Raw genomic sequence first — 24,799 nt, 5'->3', positions numbered from 1 at the left:
CCTGAAGAAACCCTTCTTGTTACTCTTGACATCTCTTGCTAGCTGCAGCTCCAGGTGCGATTTGGCCCTCCTGATATCATTCCTACATGCCTGAGCAATATTTTTATACTCTTCCCTGGTCATATGTCCAACCTTACGCTTCTTGTAAGCTTCTTTTTTATGTTTAAGATCCGCTAGGATTTCACCATTAAGCCAAGCTGGTCGCCTGCCATATTTACTATTCTTTCGACTCATCGGAATGGTTTATCCCTGTAACCTCAACAGGGATTCCTTGAAATACAGCCAGCTCTCCTGGACTCCTTTCCCCTTCATGTTAGTCCCCCAGGGGATCCTGGTCATCCGTTCCCTGAGGGAGTCGAAGTCTGCTTTCCTGAAGTCCAGGGTCCGTATCCAGCTGCTTACCTTTCTTCCCTGCGTCAGGATCCTGAACTCAACCAACTCATGGTCACTGCCTCCCAGATTCCCATCCACTTTTGCTTCCCCCACTAATTCTTCCTGGTTTGTGAGCAGCAGGTCAAGAAAAGCGCCCTCCCTAGTTGGCTCCTCTAGCACTTGCGCCAGGAAATTGTCCCCTACGCTTTCCAAAAGCTTCCTGGATTGTCTATGCACCGCTGTATTGCTCTCCCAGCAGATATCAGGAAAATTAAAGTCACCCATGAGAATCAGGGCATGCGATCTAGTAGCTTCCGTGAGCTGCCGGAAGAAAGCCTCATCTACCTCATCCCCCTGGTCCGGTGGTCTATAGCAAACTCCCACCACTACATCACTCTTGTTGCACACACTTCTAAACTTAATCCAGAGACACTCAGGTTTTTCTACAGTTTCGTACCAGAGCTCTGAGCAGTCATACTGCTCCCTTACATACAGTGCTACTCCCCCACCTTTTCTGCCCTGCCTGTCCTTCCTGAACAGTTTATAACCATCCATGACAGTACTCCAGTCATGTGAGTTATCCCACCAAGTCTCTGTTATTCCAATCACGTCATAGTTCCTTGACATCACCAGGACCTCCAGTTATCCCTGTTTGTTTCCAAGGCTTTGTGCATTCGTATATAAGCACTTGAGATAACCTGTTGATCGCCCCTCATTCCCAGTATGAGGCAGGAGCCCTCCCCTCACAGACATTCCTGCCTGTGCTTCCTCCTGGTATCCCGCTTTCCCACTTACCTCAGAGCTTTGGTTTCCTTCCCCTGGTGAACCTAGTTTCAAGCCCTCCTCACTAGGTTAGCCAGCCTGCTGGCAAAGATGCTCTTCCCTCTCTTCGTAAGATGGAGCCCGTCTCTGCCCAGCACTCCTCCTTCATGGAACACCATCCCATGGTCAAAGAATCCAAAGCCTTCTTTCCGACACCACCTGCGTAGCCATTCGTTGACTTTGACGATTCGACGGTCCCTACCCAGGCCTTTTCCTTCCACGGGGAGGATGGACGAGAACACCACTTGCGCCTCCAACTCCTTTATCCTTCTTCCCAGAGCCACGTAGTCCGCAGTGATCCGCTCAAGGTCATTCTTGGCAGTATCATTGGTGCCCACGTGGAGAAGCAGGAAGGGGTAGCAATCCGAGGGCTTGATGAGTCTCGGCAGTCTCTCCGTCACATCGCGAATCCTAGCCCCTGGCAAGCAGCAGACTTCTCGGTTTTCCCGGTCAGGGCGGCAGATAGATGACTCAGTCCCCCGGAGAAGAGAGTCCCCGACCACCACCACCCGCCTTCTCCTCTTGGGAGTGGTGGTCGTGGAACCCCCAACCTCAGGACATCGCATCTCATGCCTTCCAACCAGCGGAGTCTCCTTCTGCTTTCTCGCCCCAGACATATCATCTGGTCCACTCTCCGCAACGGTACCTGTGGAGAGAACCTGGGGGGTACAGTGTCAGCGCCGCCCCACAGTTCTCACAGTTCTCGCGGGGACACTCGGGGGGCTGGGGTGGTCGCCGCAGGGGGAGGGGAATATGAGGTAAATTTGTGTCTAAAATGAGCGACTGTGCCAGGAACCCGCCCCCTCAGGCCAGCTGAGCCCTGAGGTGAGTGGGAGTCAGGGCTGGGCGGTATTTGCCCAGCCTTGGATTGGGGGTTGAGGCCTGCGGGGCCTGGGAAACCAGCCTGAACAAGGGGAGCCTACAGCAATGTTGACAGCTCTTCCCATTTTAAAACCTTGTCTCCTGGAGTCCTGGGATCAGGGGAGAATCTGCTTTTCTTAAAAACCCACCACAGCTGTCTGGCCCGGTGGTTGCTGAGAAAACTTGGGCAGTAACTTTTTACTAAAAGTCAAGGATAGGACAGGTCATGGGTAATAAAAAAAGAATTCAGGGACACCCATGACCTGTCCCTGACTTTTACTAAAAATAACTGACAAAATGGGGACGGGGGTCCAGCACTCACCACCGCCCGCAGCAGCTGGGAGCTCCAGCCATGCCACCCTGGGACTGAAGCAGAAAATGTCACAGGTCTCTGGAAGTCATGGATTCTGTGACCTCCATGGTATAATCTTATCCTTACTCATGGGTGATGGAAAGTTTGTCCTCTGCCCCCTAATGGGGTGATGCCCTCACGTCCAGAGTGGCTTCCCAGAGTCTGCTTCAAAGCATGCTGAAGTCAAGGGAAAGACTCCCAGTTATTTCAGTGGGCTTTGGGTCAGGCCACGTCCAACCACATTTACAATGTCCTTTAAGACCTGTCTTCCTCAAGGTCTATTGGTGGTGTGATATGTGGCTAGGGAAGGTTGGCATGCACTTTATTAAAAAAAATTATTACCACTATAAATTAGAAGTCTGTTGGGTGCCCTTCCATCATTTATCACTTGTTCTCAAGCCCTTCTCCTGCAAACATTTACACATGAGTAATCCTGGTAAACTCAAAGGACTCAGGGTATGTCTACACTGGAAACTTCAAAGCGCTGCCACGGGAATGCTCTCACGGCAGCGCTTTGAAGTGCAAGTGTGATCGCGTGTGAGCATTCGGAGAGAGCTCTCCCAGCAATCCTGGTAATCCGCCTCCACAAGGGGATTAGCTCCGAGCGCTGGGAGCCTGTCTACACTAGCACTTTAAAGCGCTCAGACTTGCTGTGCTCAGGGAGGGTGATTTTTCACACCCCCTGCTCTGCGCTTTGCTGCCGGAGCTCTGTGCTTTTGTGCCAGCGCTCCTCATTCTGCTGGCGGATCCTCCTTTCGCTTTCCCTCCACTCCTGCAATTTTTTATTCTCGTTAAGGGACTGCTGCATGACTTCATGTAGCATGTCTTCTTTGCTTTTACGTGGTTTCTTCCTAATTCGTTGGAGTCTTTCAGCCGGTGATAACACGGACGGTTGAGATCTCAAGGTTGCATCTGGGCAAAATGCAACACTTAACAGAGGGAGCATTGTTCACACCAGACAGAGCTATGATTTCCCAGTACCTAAGGGCAAGCACAGTCTACACAATAACAATTTGCCCGTCCCCAAGCGAGCGAACATAACCCATGGGAGCCCCAAAATGGTGAGTAAGCACTGGGTCAAGGGGGACTGATTGTTTCATGGTCGTACTGTCCTCTAGGTTTCTGTGCCTTTGGGAGGGCCAACAGCTGCAGGGGCCCCTATACTGAACACTCTCCCCACATTTACCACAGGAGTTCGTCCTGAAAGATATCTCGCTGCAGAGGGTGACCTAGGAAGCAAGGGACAGTCTTCTAATACAATGTGGCTTCTGCCCTGGCCCATATGAAGCTTGCCTTTGTGCAGCAATGGTCCCCCCGCCCCTCCCAGCACAGTGGCGCGGACATGTTAGCCTGACTGGGACAAGGACCACAGTGGCTCTGTGAAGAAACCTGCGCAAGCGCATTGCCCAACTTCTGGTTGAGTCCTTTGAAGAGATCACTGAGAGCAACTACCGCGATATGTGAGAGCACATCAACACCCTATTCTGCATCTAAGCATGCATGCCCTAACCTCTCTCGCCCCAAGAACCCGCACCGAATAATTTCATTCCCAAAATAAAAGCCGCTTACCAGGAACCTCCTCTGGTGTTTGTCCTTCCACAAGCACCGGCTGCTCCGACTGGCTACCTTCCTCTTGGCTTGAGAACAGCTCCTGGCTGCATGCATCTAGGGATGCCTGGGTGTCTCCCTCCTCCTCAGCACCCTGGCTCCTGCTTTGCTCCTCCTCCTCCTGCCTTGTTGCACTGGACTTTGAGGTGTCCGTGGTGGTGCTCGGAGTGGAGGTGGGGTAGCCCCCAAGTATCGCTTCCAGCTCTTTGTAAAAATGGTAGGTCGTGGAGGCAGCACCGGAGCAGCTGTTTGCCTCGTGGGATTTGCAGTAGGCATTCTGCAGCTCCTTCACTTTAATCCTGCACTGCAGTGCATCCCGCTCATGGCCCCTTTCCATCATGTCCCTTGATATCTGCCTGAAGGTATAGTAATTCCTACGGCTGGAGTGCAGCTGGGGACTGGACAGCTTCCTCCCCCAAACACTGATGAGGTCCAGCACCTCGCCATTGCTCCATACTGGGGATCGCCCGGAGCATGGAGGCATGGTCACCTGGAAAGATTCACTGAGAGCACTCCAAACCTGGCTGAACAAACAGGAAGGGGATTTTCAAAATTTCCAGAGAATTTAAAGGGCAGGTCTGATGGTTGGTAACCTGAGGGCAGGGCAGAAGAGTTCAAAGTGATGACCAGAGTGGCTAGAACAGGCATTGTGGGACACTTTGGGAGGCCAATCAGAGTGCATTAACAGGCTAGGGTGTCCACAATGGCGCTGCGGCGCTCCAGCCAGGGCGCATCAAATGTTATTCCACTTGCCGAGGTGGATTACCAGGAGCGCTCTAGCCACGGAGTCAGTGCGCTCTACGTGCCTTGCCAGTGTGGACGCCCAGGGCTGCTTTAATGCGCTCTAACTCACAAGTGTAGCTAAGCCTTCAGTGTTTGAACTGCCATTAAGCTAAATGGTGTGCAATCCTAGCTGGGGCATCTCTGTGCAGCTATAGTAATACATCAAACACTAGTCAAAATGGAGAGTGCCCTACCAGATTTCACAGGCATGAATCCAGCAAAGCATCTAAGCACACATTTGTAAGCAGATGAGTAGTCCTACTGAAGTCAGAGTATATTCTTATGTGATTTGTTGGATCAGGTTTTTAATTTGTCAACCTTTTTATTATTATTCATTTTGCCCCTTTGCTATTATTCTACTTTGATTAATGTATTTTGTACATCTTTACTCTAAATGACAGGTTTAAAATTATAAATACAGAAATGTTTAAATGCCATTAAACAATCTAATGGAAACACACTAATGCAACTAACACAGCTAATGCCACTGCAGAATTTATTTTTGAGGTTTGCTAGATGCAGAAAGATGCTCAACTCTCGTAACAAAACATCCATTTTACTAGACTAGCATGAGGCTCAGTTTCAGGTAAAACATGACTATCCCTCTATCTGCAGCTACAAATTTATGGAGCCTCCTAGTCATAGTTCTCATTTCTCTCAGGCTCCTATGGCTCAACTATTAACTCTAAAATAGAATGATGACTAATTTGTGCACTTAAATTTAAAACCAGATTGCCATCTTAGACACTGGGTTTATTCCCCATTTTTTAGAAACGTGATCATGGGATATTTAGTTTCCACTTGAGTGACTATGAAATGGACAGGTATGGTTGCCACATTTAATTGTTTACCTTTCAAGAAAAAAAATATAACTTCAAAATTTATATCATGCAGTAGTAGCACACTGCAACATTATATAGCTAAATGAGGTTAAAGTCTTCATACAAAAGCATTGTTACATCATAGCAGCATGTTTCCATGCAGGTTCCCTAAAATAATTTTGAGGCTCTAACATTCTGAAAGATTCAGTGGAATGAGTTTTGGGGTAAATGAGAGAGAAATCTCAGATTAAGAACTCATGCAAAGAATGGTACCTGAAGGAGAGAAAAGATCGCATGCTAAATTTCCCCCCCCCCCCACTTTTCAATGTCAAATTTCACTTCCCTTTATGTTATTTGGGTGCTAGGTCCTTTTCTTATTGCTAATGTCTTTGCTCTAATCTTACAAAAGGCTCCTTTTCAGAATAATCCAATAATCACTCAAGTGCTTGAATTAGTAATTCAACAGGACATCATCTCCCCCTAGCCCCAAGTCATGACTGATTTAATAGTCCAGCAGCCCTGACAGTCCTCCAGTTAATTTAAAATTGAGGGTCTAATGACCTGTGGTCACTAGAGACCCCATAACATTTACTGGAAAATTTAGGGAGTGCAGGTTTTTCTGGCCAAATGCCAATTTGGTATTTATTTACTTGGGACTTTCTTAAATCCAGCTAGCGATTTTAATTGAATACTGTCCTATTTCATGTCCTAAACTATGGTGCTGTGCAATTATATCCCACCCTAGAAATAGCTGTATAGAATTGCTGAGTAAATGATTCTTGCATAAAGATACGTAGTTTATGAAGTGCATTGAGATAAATGCTACATGAATGAAATGTTAATTTATCACTAAAGATGCAACACTTTTAAACAAATAAGGTTCTCTCTAGCTGAATTGTGTGCTCAAGTATTTATAAAGCTCAAATTATTTTTAGTTCTGTAAAGGTGACTGCAGTACAAATTTAAATTCCCTATTTGTCAACAGAAAATCAGCACTATCAGCTTCTGCACTTATCCTCCAGATACAGCGATCTTAATCTCAAAAGGTCCTCCTGAAGATATGAAAAAGTTCCATCTCAATCTGCATTCAGTCCTTGCTCTCTCTGCTACAACAATGAAGGTGGCAAGTGTAATATGGAAACAGGAAACTGGATTGAGACCCTAAAATTCATTTCATAGAGGCCATCAGCTGGCAGTGAAAACCATCGGAATGTAGCAACTTGATCACTACCAACATGGGGCAGATGGATAATCCTGTTATCAAGCAGCCCCTTAAATGATAAATAGCTGGATTTCAGTGTTTTGCATTTGTCAAATTCTATGATTTTCTTAAAATTGCCACATACATTATGGGGAAAAAAAAAAAGTATAAAAGTATACAGTTGTTTCACTGCATCCTCCAGCAACAGAAATTGAACATAGTACTTGTTTCTGCATCCTTCACTAACTAAAAAGTTTGGCAAAGTTTCAAATATTTCATTCCTACGTGCATCTTAAGAAAGGAGGTTAGAATGACCTTTACTCCTTTTGTTTTGCCTTTTTAGCATGCCAGCACAAACTGATGTTCTTTAAAGATGTAAGTTAGCTATAGTTAACTTCATATGGATAAACTGCCATTTTATAATTGTCAATCTATTAAGAAAAATCACTGTACTGTAATGAAAAAGCAGGTGTGTGTCATACCCAAAAAAGTTATTTTTAATATATTTACAGGGCTATTGACAACCCGAATTGATGTAAGATACTGTAACTTGTAGCTTTGTAAGTAGCAGCAGCTTTCTAATAAAGTTGTCTTGAAAATGTTCAGCCTGATTATTTCACTGGTTAAATCTGTGTACTGTATTAATGTGGTCAGCAGCAAGCCTGCATTTTTATTTTTTAAGGGGCATAACACCTCCTACTGCTACTTGGTACAGTCAGGAGTAAGTGGGTGGAGAGAAGAGGAAAAGTGGCCACTCCCTCAATAGAAACTTAGCTCCAGGGAGGATAAAGACAACCAGAAGGTTAGAGTTTGGGAGCGTAGTTGCTCTGTGAAGCATGTGCCCTGTCAGGGAAAGTTAAGTGTAAAGAGCATAGTGAGATATTGCTTCCCTTAGGAGTCAAAATTCCCCTCTGCAACATTTATACTGTGGAGGTGGACACAGTTGGACAGCAGAGCAAGGCCAAAACAGAGTACAGCCTCATAGGGCATAATAAAATCAGCTGTTCCTACAGATCTTGTCTTCCATTAGAAGTACCAGTCAGACGCACTGGTGGGGTTCTACTCTGCTTCTCGCTGCCTCCTTCACAAGATAATATAGTAGTGCTTCAGCCATAGCTCATACAGCTATTTGGGTTTGGTTTGTGGGTTTTATTATATTCATGGAGGCCATATCAAATAATTGTCTACATTTCCCCACGTTGCCCCCGCCACAGTACATTCTAGCCCACAGTGGAGGTGTTTGAATTTGCAAGAATTCCTTTTCCAGATAAGGTATTAAATTGCAGCCATTGTTCTGGCCACAGAAAATTGGATAACATTCATATAATGCCTGTTAAACCCCACAATTCAATTATCCAGGAAGTCTTGCTCCTGGGGATAAGTGCTCTACCTCAACTGGAGCTGACTGAATATTAATAGTTTTATCCTAATGTATTATAAAATAATATACTTACACTGGTAAGGTCTTTAAACCCCTTTGATTAAAATGGAATTCGAAGCACTCAGTTTTACAAGATTTTAAAAGGAGTCAAGTATGTTTTCTGCAGTTGCAGTAATGAAAAATGTTAGGTATTTACACTCAATAGCAAATAAAGTATCCCTGAATATTCATGGCTGTTGCTTTTAATTAGCAATAACAGTAGTCATAAAACTCTGAATTTAGGAACTGCAGGACCAGGGTTCTTGCTGCAGCTCTGCAGGTGTGTGTAATTAAGAGGTATAGCCTCTCCATAACGAAGACTGCAACCAGAATTCCACTATGAAAGGTGGATTTGGATCCTAATAATATAAAGAGATCCCATCTCAAAACAATATGGCCTTGGTATATTTCAAAATCCTCCTTCCAATTCAAGTTTTTCCTCCATTTTTAAAGAATTAGTCAACAAGCATGCAGATTTCTTCCTTTACCTCACTCCCAAAGAATAAACAAAATAAGCTTCACAGGTTTCACTGAGACAGCTCCATGACAGACAAGTTTATTGGAAGGATTCTTAAAAGCAGATACTCAGAATGTGCTCCATCAGCCCAAGTTCAAACAAATTGTTTGGTTTCCAAATGATGTGTGCATGTTACAAATTGTACATTTTTAATATCCTCATTTATACCACATGACATGAGCATAAAATATGATTATAATGTTACTCAGTATGCCAATTTATTGCTACAATTCCCAACTAACATAGGGCACACCTGGAAATAGCTTGTCCAAGCCAGTGACTGCAAGTTAGTGCTCCTGGGACTCCAAGATGTCACTAGTGTTCTGACAAAAAACACCTCTTATACCTAAAAGGCCATTTTGTGTTGTAAGCTAGTCCATTTTTTAAAGTGGTCTTACTTGACAGGAAGTGTTAAATTTAAAGTTGTTTGAATATTCACTGTGTGATATTTATATTGACTCATAAGAAATCTTTGTTTCCTTTGTTTGGCTTTTACACCTCTAGAAATATCCATGTGTGATCAACTATATTTGACATCTACATCAAAGATATTATAAATTGTGCAATAGAACACAAATAGTAGATTTAGCAGAGTTGTTCAAGGGATGAGAGTCCAGGATCCATGACTGAAATGCTGCCCCCTTCAAGATGAGGGGGGGTGGGGAGGGAGAGAAGAGAGAAGGAGGCACACACCATCACACAGTGTTGCCATTTACCTTAAAAAACATAAGTTACCACATGTTTAAGTCATCAGACTACTGTTTGCATCAAAAACTATGCTAATGATGATTTTTAAAACAGTCTGAAGAAAGATCCATATTAACTCTGAATACAAGATGTAAAGTTAAGCTATTTCAGTCTGAGTGAAGCACAGCTACTTTGTAATGTTAGGTGCTATGTGAAAGCTTCTTTACTATTTAGGTCAAATGATTCTCGTATATTTTGCCAGCCCTTTTGACCAATAATGCAGTCAGTTTATTGAAGTGAATTTCAGCAACTGAAACACTTATTTCAACAGCAGAAAACCACTATATCCAGTGTGAAAGTAACAGGGTGGTATAAATATAAGCATACTGTATATTACACATTATATATTTACACATACTCCAGTTAACCATGGGACGATTAACTGAGTAGATGACTAGCTATCATGGGGTACAAAATATTTTTGTAAACAATGTGTTGAGAGATTTTAAGGGAAGTCTGACTGCTGGAAAGATGGTCTTCCTGGATTCCTTTTCTTTTTTTAAAGAAATCAATACTTATTAAGGATGATGTATGTAACAATGCACTTTGTATTAAAACAAGGATCAATATTTTACAGTTTAAGAAAACTTTACATATGTACATAAATTACACATCAGGAATGGTTTTAAAGCTCAAAAGGAGTCATCTAAGAGTTATTTCCCTTCAATTAAAACCTTTAACTCTTTCACATTATGGTCATTTGCAACTGTCACAGCATGATCCAGCGCTCGAATACTTGCTAGAAGCTTTACTGTCTGTTTTATATGCTCCCTAAATGAAGGAAAAAAATAAGTTAATAAAACTAGAAATCAAAACCTTGCACAAGTCAAATAATATTTTAGAAATGTTTCACTACTTATTCTTTTTTCTCACAGCAAGTGAGCCAGCTTGTGGATAACTTTTTTTTTTTTTTAAAAATATGGCTCATTGAAATTAGTGTGTTTCTGGATATGAAAACAAAAAAGTCTCTTTTGGTGATGGCAATACTAGAAACAGGAAGGGAAGACAAGCTGCCTATGTTTGGCTTATTTGGACAGTCTCAGAAAAAACTACTGGGTCACATGTGGTGTTAGGAAGTCAGTCACAGCTTCCTTTAACACACACACACACACAGAGCTTGAACCAAAACATCTAAAAAATTAGCAGTTTTTGTGCATGCCTCAAGTGATAAAAATACTGTTACACATTCGTAATAGATTGATCTGGATTGGGTAGGAACAACAGATTCACAGTAAACAAAATCCTAGCAATCCAGGAGGTACAAGCCTGGTAGGAAAATTTTAAAAGTCCCACAAAAGAAACAAGATGCAGACATGAAATTTAAACTATCCAAAGAAATGTTCATGACTACAGAAATCCAAAATCTACCCTAAATGGGACTATCAAATTGAACTATGAAGTGGTGTCCGACAAACAGATGCAAACATGGGTTATGAGGTTTTGTTTCCCTCTTGGCACAAGTAATTAATGATTCTATTTCAAAGCAAAAACAATGTACTAGAGTAATATTTCCCCAGTGACTATGGGACAGAGGAGCCTAGATGAATAGCTGTGTTGCAAAGGGAAGTAAGGTCATTTATGTAATTTTGTAAAATGAAGTTAATATAGATCAGTGGCCAATTGCACAATTGTTACCAGGAAAGTTTGGGATTTATTGTATACTTCCATATACTTAATAAAAATTATCGGCACAGAGCAAAGACGACTAAATTAATTGGAACTAGAATATCAGGAAGAAATCCTTTTAGCTCAATATCCATCTACCCTTTCAGTATTAATCCACAGTTCCAGTTTGAGTTTGCCAGACAAACAGCTAGTTTAGAAAGAAGATACCAATTTATAAACTAGGATGGCTACTGAAAGACTTTCATTTTCTACTGGAATCTCTCTCCTCACCTCCTCCAATTCACCTCTAGTAGCCACATGTGGGCATTTAAGTGTCTAATCCCATTTATGCTTTTAGGTGTGGTGATTCTCATGAGCAGGGATTAAACAATGTTATCTGAGAATGTAAGGAATTTCTCCAGTGGGTTGTCCATGTGTGTTTAAGACAAGAGCACAACCTGGATTACAGAAATCTTTATTGCGGACAGTGGCGGGAATTTGCATGGCAAGTAATTAGCTGCATCAGCAAATTTGTAAAGAAACCAGCAAAACCAAACAAAATCCCTAAATGCCACTTTTCAATTAATTGTTTAGAGCAGAACTACACAATGGGAGCAGATTAAATGTAACCTTTATACAATACACTAGCCATCCCCAAAAGCCATTGATACCATATTAAAAATCCTATTTAAACTTTAAAAAGGGGGGAACGCCTCAAAAATTTTATATATACACACATACACACGTACGTATGTCTGTTGGCACATGTGCTTTTGTGTTGTATATATCAGCAGCATGAGATACTATTGCATTACATGATTCAAAATAAATTACCTTGCATTTCTTTTCTCCACATCAGAGCATCCAATGCTATTTCTGTAAATTGTATCAGCCAGATGAACAAGGTATCTACACAAGTTTTCTAGCTGGGAAATAGTCTTGTCCCCTTTTAGATTAGTGAACCACTGTTTAGGAAAGCAAGCAATTACCTAGAGATGAGGGAAGAAGAAAATGTGTTAACAGCAAAAAGTCAAGAAAAATGACTAATACCTACGGTCTAATATGTTTTAGAAAGCCATCAAGATGCCAGTATTGGCAATGGTAAGGCCTACACTTTGAGGGTACTATAACAACATATTAAAGACCAATGTGAGAATTAAGATGCTAGCAACACATACTAATCAATATCTTTAAAAAAAATCACCAGCAATATCAAGGATAGCAATAAGCAGAATTTCTAATTTCATATAATGTATCTTTTATTAAAAAAGTTGTCTGCTATGAAAACATAGTAACTGTTTTATTTATAAAGAGATATGGGCAACACTCGAAATCTTAGGCTAAACACAGGAAACTGAAGAGTCTCCCACTAGGGCTCCAAATATACGTTTTACTTGACTGGAAATTCAAGAGAGTTAGAAGATGTTTTTAATGTATATTTTCTAAGTATATTTTGTTCCATTTTACTTACACTTTGAGCTTTTTTAATGCTGTCATCTCCACACTCAGAATTCTGAAAAGCCATAAGGATATATCTATTTAGCAGGCCATCTATCGATAACTCCTGTAGAGTTTTGTTTGAAAGGATTCCATACCACTGGAGAAAGTTTCCTAGTAACTAAAGACACCAGAGACAATGGAAGTGTTGAATATTTGAAGGCAAAACATAAGCAACTATTGATAAACAAGAAAAAAAAATAATTTTTAAGAAGATAAAAAGACATGTTTAAATGTACTGATCAGAGTGAGGTAAAAGAAGATAACTTCTAGTTCAGTTTCATGACTAAAGAGAATCAGTGAGATGTCATTCTTCCCAGTGTTATAACAACATGGGATTTGTACAAAGATGATGATTACAGAGCATTCTATGGAAAATATATACAAAGAAACAAGAACAAATCAAGGTTTTTACAGCCCAAGTTTGTTGTATAAAGTCCATTAAGTGTTGTCTAGTGCAGTGATGTCCGAACTTTTCAGTCTGAGGGCTGAACAACAAAAAACAAAACAAAACCAAACCACAATCAGTACTTTGGGGCAGACGCTGCCCTGTTCTTGCTTCCTTTGTACCACCTGCAAACAACCCTGGCATGGGAAAAATCCCGTTATCGTACAGACAGCATGGGTAGTGCCTACACTTGACTCCCATCAGCCATTGGTACAGAAGGCATGTTGTGCAGGGGAGAGTGGCTAAGTGTTTTATCTCCAACTGGAATATGGACCACAGGGAACCAATGCCAGCTGGTACAAATTAAAGCATCTTGCAGACCAGTGCTGACACAGAGAATAAGGGAGCTGTTGGTTCTCAGCTTCTCCTTGATTTCTAGTCTCCTGTGCTACAGTCAGTGGCTGTGTGGGGTTTAAGAGATGTTTTTTGATAGGTACTCCCCTAAGCACAGGCAGAGCTAGTGAATCTCCAGATCCTGTTCTCTGGAGCTCCATAGCCTGGCAAGAAAGCAGGGCTACTCTCCCCACCCTACCCTGCAGCATGAGAGCAGCAATTCAGAGCACTCCCAATTCATGCAAAAGCTCCAGCTGGGGCTTCAAAGAAAGTAGTGGAAGACAGTTTGGGAGGATGTGCCTGCTCCTACTTCCTCCCTGTAGCAGCAGGATGATGCAAAACATTTCATTGAAAAGGTTACAGGGAGCAACATTTTATATCAATTTTCTTGGTATAAAAATATCAGTTTTCTTAACAGCATAGCTGTCAAATTGTGCTGCTCAGTATGAGACATTTTATGTAGATTTAATAAGCTATTTTGTATGTTTGCAAATTTTAACATAACCAGACACTTCAACTTACAGTCAACACAATCTGTCCCAAACAGTGAAAGGAGAGGACATGCAGCTCCACTAAACTTGACAGCTGTTGCTGTGGGGAGATAAATGGGTGCTGGAGTGTATTTGGGAGTATGGGACGGTTTCAGTGGTAGGTGACTTGGGGCTGTCTGGGTGTAAAGTTCTGCAGGAGTACCTGGGGGAAAGCTGGTGCAGATAGCTGTTAGAGCTTGGGATCAGTGGTAGGCCCCTCACCTTCTCTCTGTTGCCTCGATGTGCTGCCATTGCTGCCACTACTATGCTCCTTCCCTACTTTGGTCCAGCAGGGGAAGCACTGAGGCCTGGCTGCCTGCTCAGCAGGTGCCACAGTAACTCCTGGCAACCAGTGGCACCAATATTACAAGTCACTTCCGCAGTTTGCTAAGATTTCTCACAGGTTGTACAGAATAAGTAACAGGGCTGTCAAATGGAAGTATCATGCAAGGTGTGTGACCCTTTGTCAAGGCTGTCAGTCAGAACTCGGGGATCAGCCTCAGAGCCCCTAGATCAGTGTTTTTCCAAGTTCGGGTGGCAATCCAGTATTGGGTCGTGGCATGTAAGGCACTGGGTTGCCTTGCTCAGCACCCAGGGACCCTAATGGCTTTGGTCAGCACCACCGACCAGGACGTTAGAAGTCCCATCAGCAGTGCTGCCCAGCTAAGGCAGGCTAGTGCCTCCTTGTTCTGATACCGCGCTGTGCCCCGGAAGCAGCCAGCTGCGGGGCCGGCTTCTAGGCAGGGGGCCCACAAGGTTCTGCATACTGCCCCCGCCCCGAGCACCAGCTCCACACTCCCACTGGCCGGGTACCAGCCAATGGGAGCTGGGAAGAATGCCTGCACACCAGAGCCACGCCTGGTGCTGGCTGTTTCTGGGGCACAGCACGGTCTCTGATGCCAGGACAGGCGGGAAGCCTGCCTCTGCACCCCAGCTGCGTCCCTGACTGGGAGCTGCCGGAGGTAAGTCCGTGCCCCAATCCCCTGCCCCAGCCCTGAGCCCCCCCACAAACCCAGAACCCCTTCCTGAACCCCAAACCCCTCATCCCTGGCCCCACCCCAGAGCCCTGACCCCCTCCTGCACCCCAACCCCCTGCCTCAGCCCAGGGCCCCCTCCCACACCCCAAACCCCTCATTCCCAGCTTCGTTGGGTTAGGAGCATCAACAATTTTCTTCAACTGGGTCCCCAGAAAGAGTTTGAAAACCACCACCCTAGACCACAGGTTGGACACCATTGGTCTCCTGGTTTAACACAGAACTGGAAAGGCCAGGAACTCAATACTAATCCTGACTCTTGCAGACTTCTATGGCTTTGTCAAGTCAAAATTACTCTGTGCCATTTTCCCCATCTGTAAAATGACACTTTCCTACCACAGCATAATGAAGTGAGGGGGTTATTTATGAAAATTGCTTTCAAGATGCGGCTGAATTTACTTTATTTTAAAATAAAAGCAAGGTCATGAACATATGACCAATTTTGGTCTTCTACAAATCACTTTCATTTTAATGTTTGAGAACTGAGAGCCATGCCCAGTTTTTCCTCTAGAACACACACCCACTCACACCCAAGATAAAAATTAAAAAAGAAAGAAAGGTTTAAGGGTGGCCAATTGTACGCTTTTAAATTGAAATGTTTGTTGCCAAAATGTTACAAGTATTGTTATGTATATGAACAGATTTTCAAACGTATCCAGAAGTTGGAGAAACAATCCCATTTCTCCCCAATTCAGTCCCTACACCCACCACTGGAAAATCCTAGATCTACTACTGTTTGCAGAAGTCTGTAAAGTTTGGATATTTGTTGAGTTCATATACTTTATTTCAAATGAAAGGGCAAGCGACCATTGTGTCTAATTTCAACAGTCGCTAAAGATTAAAAAAAAGAGGGCCACCTTCTGACTATGCATATGTGAAGACAAGGAGTTTCCTCCATCTTCTCTCTACCCCCTTGCCTCAAGTAGACCAAGATTACAATTGTTCTAGAACTCTGGAGCAAGCAGTGACTGAAAGCCAAAGGGATAAATAAATGTGTCACTTGTGCACAATGAGTTTGATGTTTCCTACTTTTTTTAAAAGTTAAAAATAAACAACCAAAGTAGCTGTTCTGTCCTTTGTCCCCAACCAAGACCTTTCATTTCAGCTACCCTGTTTATATTTTGCCTGCACGCTTTTAGATTTTGTCAGATTTTATTTTTTGGTCATTTGGACTATCAAGACTGATCTGCTTTGTATGTCAAATAAATATGTAATGCAGAATTTTAAAATAGTTATCATTTACAAAGTGATCTGTCCAAGCTCTCTGTTCTTTGTATAAGAGATGGTTTTAAAAGGGGATGAAATTTTGTCAGAAGAGAATTTCCTTTAAACCTTACAGTGCTACTTTAACTTAAAATTGAAATTTATCTTAAAATTACAAATGTTCACTATATCTGTACTTATATACCCCACTCAAAGTACCGAATATAGTAATTTCATTAGTCTACAAAGCTAAATTTTTTTCAAAAGTTTCCCACAACCTCCCTTCCACCATATGCATTTTTAAGTAATTCTCTAAAATATTTAAGTGTATTTTATTGTAGCAGTACCTGGCTTGAGGCCTCATCAGATATTTTTGTTGGCTTACCTTCACTGAGGACCAAAACTGGCGTTGGAAAAACAAATAAGGACCAGAGTTCTTGTTTTCTAAGATGCTGGAAAATAAAAGGATTTCTCTAAACTTGTTTAATAGGTAACCATAAAAACTTCAGTCTGAAGGTTGTGGATTATTCTTATTTTCATGAATGGAGGACAGACTACAGTAAAATTCCAAAGTTTCAAATAACTTTTTTCATCATTTTCGCCTCATTACATTCTTACAGTATGTTATTAAACCTGAAAAAAAAAAAATCGCTAAAACCCAAACCCAAGAACGAGCCCAGAGCTATAAAAAGCCTCAGCTACCATATGCAAGACAAAAAGGCAACTGGTATTGCCAATCAAGATGTTTATGGCTGTTTTGCACATTTAAACAAGCAACTTACTTTTTGGGGTACAATGGCATGAACACATCGTCATCTAGCGTTCTTCTCATTCTTAGTAACAGGGCCTTCAAGAGTGTCTGAAAAAGTTAAGAGATGAAAATGCTAAAAATTTTTGCAGTCCTGCGTTGGTTGTTAGCTAAATTAAAGGCCTCTTTAGAAGTTAAAAATGCAAAGTGCTTTAAGCCCCAATTCAGCAAACTACATAAACATGCTTAACTTCAAGTATGCGGGTAGTCCTACTGAAGTCAAATATTGGGAATAGCTACAATTAACAAGTCAGTAAAAATACTGGACTTCAGTTTAAAGGGAACTGAAGTCAATTTAGCTATTCCTGTGCTTAACTTTAAACAAATTTTTAACAATTTGCAGGATCAGGGTCTTATACAGTCTTAATCTAACAACTCTGCTGGGAGTTATCGCCTATTTTAAGGTTTGCATTCATACTCCGTTAACTTCTATACTGTAAGTATACAGCTATGACACTGCAAAATATCAGTAAGCTGTCAAAGACATTCTTTTGTCATAAAAGACAAGCAAATGAATTACGTGGCACTCAATCTAGAGGTTCTAGCAATACAATATGCTATGAAAACAGAAGCAATGGCGTTTCCAACTGAACCTTAAAGTGAAATTATAGCCCCATAACTAAGTTTGGTACATTTTGAATCACTCTGTTCAAATCCTATTGTACATTTTGTACAGACTCAAATGGCTTAGCATCCTTCCTAGTTTACTTCCCCCAGCTGCTCCAGTGGGTCTTTAGCACTACGGAACTGGGCACTGGCACATCCATTAGTTGTAAGATTCTCTTTCTTGTTCCAATGTGTCTAATGTTTCTCATTATGCTGCAGAAATTCTATAAAATAGATTTCCAAACTAGTATGACTGAGGAAAAAAATGTTACCTGTGTGTTTTTGTTTTCTGCGTTTACCACTGAAGGGTATCCATTTACTAGTTTCTGTGTAACTGCTACCATCCTAGATGTCTGTGTTGTAGAAAAAGGGTCCCACATACTTTCAGCAAGTACTAGTAAAAATAATTAAGAATTACTACACAGTTTTCTTTGCAGGTGCTCAAAAAGTAGGTATTAAGACAGTTAAATCACATGAAAGTTGTTCTTCTGTATTTACTATGGTTTAATATTTGTAAAAGTTACAAAATAGCATTTAAGTCATACCTGTTAGTTTAGGGAGAACAACTCTTTCTACAATGGTAGGTAATAGTGAAATATCAGCATCATCCTTCTCTTGCTCCTGTTCTTCACAGCCATAAAATAGCAACGATTCAAACCACAACATGCTCTCAAAATCTTGACACTTGCCCTATTAAAATTAATAGGACAGACGTTAGTCCCATACATTTAAACATTGTTTGAGGCCAACAGGAGTTTTAAAGAGCCTGAACAACTTATTTAGCCATCCTAAAACATCAGCATAATACACTTGAAGGCCAAAGTTTTTTTCCCTCCTTTTAAAAAGAAAACAATAGCTTTGGAATTATGAGCCAAGTATCCTAGACATCCTAAAGGCACATTAGGCACATTAGCCATTAGAAAAAGAGCCAGATTTTTAAGAGGTGTTTAGGCACCTAATGGGATTTTCAAAGGTGCTTTACTCACACGGAATTCAATGCAGACTTCTCTGCATTTTTATCTGGCCCAAAATAGCTTAGTTAAGCACAAATCACTTTGGGCCTATTCATTTCTGCAACTGATTCTGCATGACTGAGGGTAAGCCACTCTGCCTTAATTTCCCCATTAACAAAATGGGGATAGTATTCACTTACTTCAGAGCGATGTAAAGTATTTTCTTTTCTTACACTGGTGGCATACAAATCATTGACTACCACTCTGTACAAAACCCCAGCATGGAATACACTAGTGATACCACACTAACTACAGAATCCTGATGAAAAAGGCCTATTTTATATAAATGTGGTTTTCTTATATGCCCATTTTGTAGCCTATGGAACATAAATGGTTAAACCTGCGAGCACCAAAATGTCTCATGTGTCCACACACTATTATATTTGTAATTCTACTCCACATAGACAGATACTGGGGGACATCTATTAACATTATTTATAACCTATCCCCTTCCTGGCATCAGCCCTGTTTCTATATTCTAACGTAAGTGAAATGAATAGCCAAATCATTAAAAATTGTAAGTGGAAAGCTATTTGGCATGTTTTCAACATACCTATATGCTTAACTGGGAAATAAAATAGCTCATTTTATTCTGAAGGTACACTCAACAATAAACAAGTTTAAATTGTTTTAAGATCTGTTTTCCCTTAAGTACTTTTGTTCTAAATAAATACTTTGCTTTAAGAAGTTTACGTCTTTAAGAAGTGGTTACTGGATACCACTGTCATTGCTCCCAAAGGAAAGAGAACTGCAGATGTTGAACTTAAGTCAGACCTGCTGTGCTAACCACAGGGGACAGCAGCCCAAAGCCCAGTCTGAGCATGGAAGAATCATATGATTCCATTTAAAAAAAAAAGGTTATTAATTATATTTCCATACCTCCTGGGAGCCCTAACCATGGACTAGGACCACATTGTGCTAGATGTGGTACATACAGAACAAAAACAAGGTCCCTGCCCTAAAGAGCTTACACCCTTATAATCTTGAGAGCTTGAGGCCCAAGACCTGAGAGTGGCATACTCGAAAAGAACCGAAGGGTAGTTCACCTTGTTTTGAAAAAATGATGCTCTAAATGCACAACAGTTCACTTAATTTGAGTAACAGTATCTTACCTCCAAAGGAGCCCAGGTAAGGAGCTGAAGTCTTATTAAAGGATTAAACAGCTTTGGTAAACAGAGGCCAATATAAGCATCTTTATAAGAGGAGAAATACTTGGAACGCCAGGCTTCAAACTGTGATTTAATGCAGTCAATTGAGTAGAAACTTTCTAGTACATCTTCAAAAACTTTGGTGGATTCCTTCAAAATGCGATCTAGGGGGAAAAAGTTTAGAGAACTAGGTAACAAGCTGATGTTCTATTGTCTACAAGAGCTCCCATAAGGTGGTTTACCCAAGCAAATTAAATGAGATTCAGCTTAGAAACTGACGAAAGCAACAAAAAAATTCAGTTTTCTAGTTTCTTGTCCTCTGTTCTTCCCTCACTGCAACACAAACAGTGCCTGGGTGCTGTAAGTGTCTATTTGGTAAACTGTTTTATCATGCAGATATGTTTTATATTAAGATCTAGTAAGCTTTGGTAGCACCACCAGTTTTGTTTCAGTAGTAGCCAGAAGTGGGACTGTATCAATAATGATAAATAAGGGTGAAAATGAAGAACTAAGTGCCACGTTCTAAGTGTGATGGGGCATCCTTAACACTAGCCAGTCAAATGAGGGTTCCAGAAAGTGTGGATTTGGACATGTGGATCTTAGAGCGAATTGAACTGTTGATAATGTGAATATATATATCACATAATAATAATAAAAAATCACATTTAGTGAACATTACAATTACCAGGAACTTTTTTTGTATTTTTACTGTACTAATAGTTTACAAGCCTAGCAGCTGTTTAAGTTCCTGCTTTATCCTTTTACTCCCTCTCACCCCTTTTCTTACACAATTACGTTCTCTTCATTTTAGTCATTCCTTCTTCCTGCAGCTCTAGTTCTCTTTGTTGTAAGCAATGTTTAGAGTTAGAGCATCAAGAATATAAAGAGACAAACTTCAAAGGGCCCTTCCTATAGCTCTTCAGTTCCAAAAGAGAAACAAATGGGAGGCGTTACAAAGTGGAGCATCATATAACTGTATCTTTTATACTGGTCTCCCACAACAGTGATACCTAAACTAAGAACATATTAAATTGTCCCAGCAATCTTTAACTGCCATTATATCCCAGTTATATGTATGCCATTTGTGCATCTTGCAATCCAAAATGAATCTATGGTGTGTATGATATGAATATACTAAAAGTCTTTAATAGATACTGAGCAGGCATAGTATCTGTTTCTAAATCTCATATATGCACAAGAAGCCAAGTTAAAACAGCAGTTCAGGTTCTAAGTTTTTAACTAGATAGTTGAGGTTAATATTGTTTTTAACAAAAGTTTTATTGTACCTGCAAAAAAACCTAAACAAACAGACACTTCACAAAACTCAAACAGATTATTCTTATGCACGGGTAGCAGTTTTCGTGAAACCACAGCCAATTAAAACAATGGAAATTTTAGGGTTATAGGCTTACAGGCCTAAGTCACTACACAGCTCATTTAGTTACATGTATACAAAAAAAATATATATATTAAATTTCAAACTGTTAGCTCATAGCAACATAGCTCCATAAAAATTGTCAATAAGCTTATAGACACTTATGCAGAACTTCAGAAAAGACATGGTCTTTCACCTACCAAAGTCTGCAACTTCAGAATTCTTGGGGATAATAGAATATCTTGCCAAAAATCACCCCTATATATATATATATATATATGTATTTTTTTTTTAGAAGATAGAGTTCAAGTGTGTCCCACTGAACAATGAATTGCCAAAATCCACACAAACTTAAATGTTTAACTCTTGTCATTAGAGGGAGCATGTGTTTCATAATGCAATAGAAACCACTCAGACTTGCAAAGAAAATAAAGCACTGAATCTGTGCAAAACTGTATGGTGACGTGGGGAAGGAGGCATGTTGTTACACTTTACTATGCAAGTTTGTTCTGCAAGAAGGGAGGAAGAGCAATTCCTCTATTTTAGCTAGACTATCTCCATAGAATAAATTGAATTTGTACATGATTTTAGAACAGGTCTGTTAAACTTCGTTTTAAGAGTTGATATTGTCCCCATCAAGTTCCATATTCTTATTAAATGCTTTTTTAAAAAACAACTTCAAATCACTGTTGTGATTCTGTTATCTTGTCATTCTAAGTCTAGAAAAAAATCCATATTGTGTAATATGCATTTTTTTTTTTAGGATTTCCATGTTCAGTTAATAAGTGAGTGACTTTTCTAACCTCGTTCCATGTTGAAATTAGTAATATCTGTTGAAGTTTCTTCATCATCACTAGAAAGGCCTTCAAAGTGATCTGCCATCTTCCCAGTTTGTTCTCTTGCTTGCCTACGACGGGCTCTATAAGGCAGCAATACAATTACAGTATAAACCAATCATTAAGATCTTTGTACAAATGAACAATAGTTTAGCCATGCTGGTCCTACTCCTGACCCCAGGAGAGCCAAAGTAAAGATAGCCTCTCCATCCCTCACCATGGGAGCTAGGGGAAAGCAGTAAGGACTGCAGCAAGACTGGAGTGTCTTATAGGCATTTTCAGTAACTTTAGCAAGCACCATCTGATTGGCTGCTTCCACATACTAAGCCTGAATATTTCTTTGAGGATATCCTTGGCAAGTACGTGGGCTGAGGCATGAGGCGCCTGGACAGAGAGATTAGGACGAAAGGAGCAAGTTTTGTTGGAAGGAGAACTGTAACTAACCAGATATGTACTTTTGTCATTTAACTAAAATGTTCTCTTCATTACTGCACAAAGCAAATAGTCTCTAAGTTGTCCAGAGTGGGGACAGCGCTTTCCTACATGTTATGGAAATCCCTGCTTGATGTAATGATACTGCATGGAGCCTTTGGGTGCTACCCCAATACAATCAGGAAATCTTAGTACTGTACCTTCTAGCTTCCCTTTCCGCAGTCCGCCGTTTTACATGCTCTTGATAGAGTGCTCTGTCTCGTCCAAAAGAATCAAGATTCGGTGCCATCAGTGCTTTACCTGCAAGATTACATTGGTTGAAATTAAAACACTTCCATCTACAGTAACAGGGAATAATGTGTTGTCCAGTATTTTGAAGCAGCTAAAAACAGACAAACCCAAATGTTTGAATCTGTAGCTACTACAGGTTGAGAGAAGTAGTGATGGAAGTTGGAATCTCAAATTGAAGATACTCCAAATTTATTCAAATACGAATTTGGCTTCATCACACTTCAGTCTTCCCCTCTAATACTGGTACTCACAAGTTATCAACACTCCGTGGCCTAAAGCAGTAAATGTTTAAACTGCTTGGTACCAACAAAAATGAAAAAAAACTGTACTGCTGCTATAAATATAGCATTCAGCATGCAACATTTTAAAAACACAGTGAGTGAGCAGAGAAGAGGGGGAGGGAAGAGAAAGGCAGCCCTGTAACAAAGATTCAGTATCTGACTCCTATTCATCTAGTCTTGCTCCCTGGAACAAAATCAAGTTCACTAAGTTACGTGTAGGTTTTGATATATATCTGAAACTCCTAGGAAATAAAGCCTACGTTTTTTTCCATTTTTTTTTTTTTTAAAAAAAAACAGCAATTCCATGATAGATCATTCTGATTAGCTACATTAAATTCTGCTCTTAATCAGTGAAGCCGGTGATAAGCCATTGACTGAAATTAACAAAAGTCTCCAGCTTGTCTAACCTTTGCCATAAATTCTCACAAGTATTACTTGATACCAGATCCACCCACTAGAATAAACATCACAAGATTTCAACAATAGCCTCAAACTACACAAAAATAAAGTTATGCATTCTTACCAAACCAGGTTATCAAATCATTCATCATTTAAGAATGTTAATGATTGTTTGTCTTAGTGTTCCTATTTAAGAAATGGTAAATCCTTTCAGAAAAGGAAAGCTTTAGAGCAGGGGTTCTCAAACTTCATTGCACCGCAACCCCCTTCTGACAATAAAAATTACTTCATGACCCCAGGACGAGGGACCGAAGCCTGAGCCCTGCTGCCTCCCCAGGGGAACAGCCAATAACCAAAACGCAAGCTCCACTGCCTCAGGTGGGAGGGCCAAAGCTGAAGCCCAAGGGCTTCAGCCCCAGGCAGGGGGCCTGTAACTTAAGCCCTGCCACCCAGGGCTGGAGTCCTTAGGCTTCAGCCCCAGTGTCGAGGCTCGGACTTTGGCCCTGGGCCCCAGAAAGTCCAAGCCAGCCCTGGCGACCCCTGTAAAACAGGGCTGCAACCCTCTCTGGGGTCCCGACCCACAGTTTGAGAACAGCTGCTTTAGAGCATGGGAGAAGTTGTAATTTGTTCAATATGTTACATCTGTCAAGGTTATGTTACAGACTGTAACAAGACAGAGTAAAGTAAACATTTGGGGAATGTGTTTAAGTCCCTTCCAAAGGTAATAATTTTTTGGTTTAAGTAGTAAAGTGAGCTGATTGTCAAGTTGATGTGTTTGTGCACCTCTGACCGAGAAACTGACTGACCACATTACCAGTCCCAGTGGAGAGGACGACAGGACTGAAACATTTCAGGAATATATCTATTTACCAGAATATATCCTCAGGACTCCCATGCTTCAGATAAAGCGTCCCCTTTATGACAGTATCTGGACTCTTCCCATCCCCCAAATAACATTCTAATCCAACATGCCCCACTATAGGCTCCCTAAGTAATTTGCTCAGAGCATACTTGGCATATCCTAAGCCTCAAAGCAATGCACCCAGGGTAAATGGGAGAGCCAGCACAAGGCCTATGCTCAACTAAGCTCTCAAAAGAGGGCGAGCGATTTTAACTTTAGAATTAATTAGGCTGTGTGCACATGCTGAATATTATTTCAAAAGGGACTTGCAGTGGGCAGGAGAATGTAGTTTTGTAACTAGGTACAAAATCCATTTTCGATAGTTCTTAAATAGACAAATGGATAATAGGTATAGATGTGGATACCAGAAAGCGGGGACGAAGGTGAATTTTGATTGCCCACAGGACATGTTTTCTACATATTCAAAAAAAAAAACTGAGGGCAATAAAAACTTTTTAAATGGAAATCTCCTTAAAAGCAGGAAACCAGATCTACCAATTTCAGGAAAGTTTTCAAAAGCACCTGAGTGAAATGTTACATGATATCATTAGTATG

At 41.0% G+C, this 24,799-nt stretch overlaps 1 protein-coding gene across 2 annotated transcripts in view; it reads right to left on the bottom strand.

Annotated features, from left to right (window-relative positions):
• Positions 1 to 8,774: 8,774 nt before the first annotated feature.
• PAXBP1 (PAX3 and PAX7 binding protein 1) overlaps positions 8,775 to 24,799 on the bottom strand; it is a 35,036-nt gene continuing 19,011 nt past the window's right edge. For both annotated transcript variants that reach the window (XM_084651609.1, XM_084651610.1), the window contains exons 9-18: positions 22,573 to 22,672; positions 21,908 to 22,023; positions 19,694 to 19,893; positions 18,114 to 18,258; positions 17,841 to 17,962; positions 16,937 to 17,013; positions 16,540 to 16,606; positions 12,581 to 12,727; positions 11,944 to 12,098; positions 8,775 to 10,275 (exon numbers count right to left, since the gene is read on the bottom strand). In XM_084651609.1, coding sequence (XP_084507735.1) covers positions 10,158 to 10,275; positions 11,944 to 12,098; positions 12,581 to 12,727; positions 16,540 to 16,606; positions 16,937 to 17,013; positions 17,841 to 17,962; positions 18,114 to 18,258; positions 19,694 to 19,893; positions 21,908 to 22,023; positions 22,573 to 22,672 — 1,247 coding nt within the window. In that variant the 3' untranslated portion in view covers positions 8,775 to 10,157. The remainder of the gene's footprint in view (positions 10,276 to 11,943; positions 12,099 to 12,580; positions 12,728 to 16,539; positions 16,607 to 16,936; positions 17,014 to 17,840; positions 17,963 to 18,113; positions 18,259 to 19,693; positions 19,894 to 21,907; positions 22,024 to 22,572; positions 22,673 to 24,799) is intronic.

The sequence above is a fragment of the Lepidochelys olivacea genome (assembly GCF_965140295.1).
Source record: "Lepidochelys olivacea isolate rLepOli2 genome assembly, chromosome: 1".
In the NCBI taxonomy this organism is placed as follows: domain Eukaryota; kingdom Metazoa; phylum Chordata; order Testudines; family Cheloniidae; genus Lepidochelys; species Lepidochelys olivacea.
Note: the sequence above shows the minus strand (reverse complement) of the source record. Positions and strands in the feature narration are given on the sequence as shown.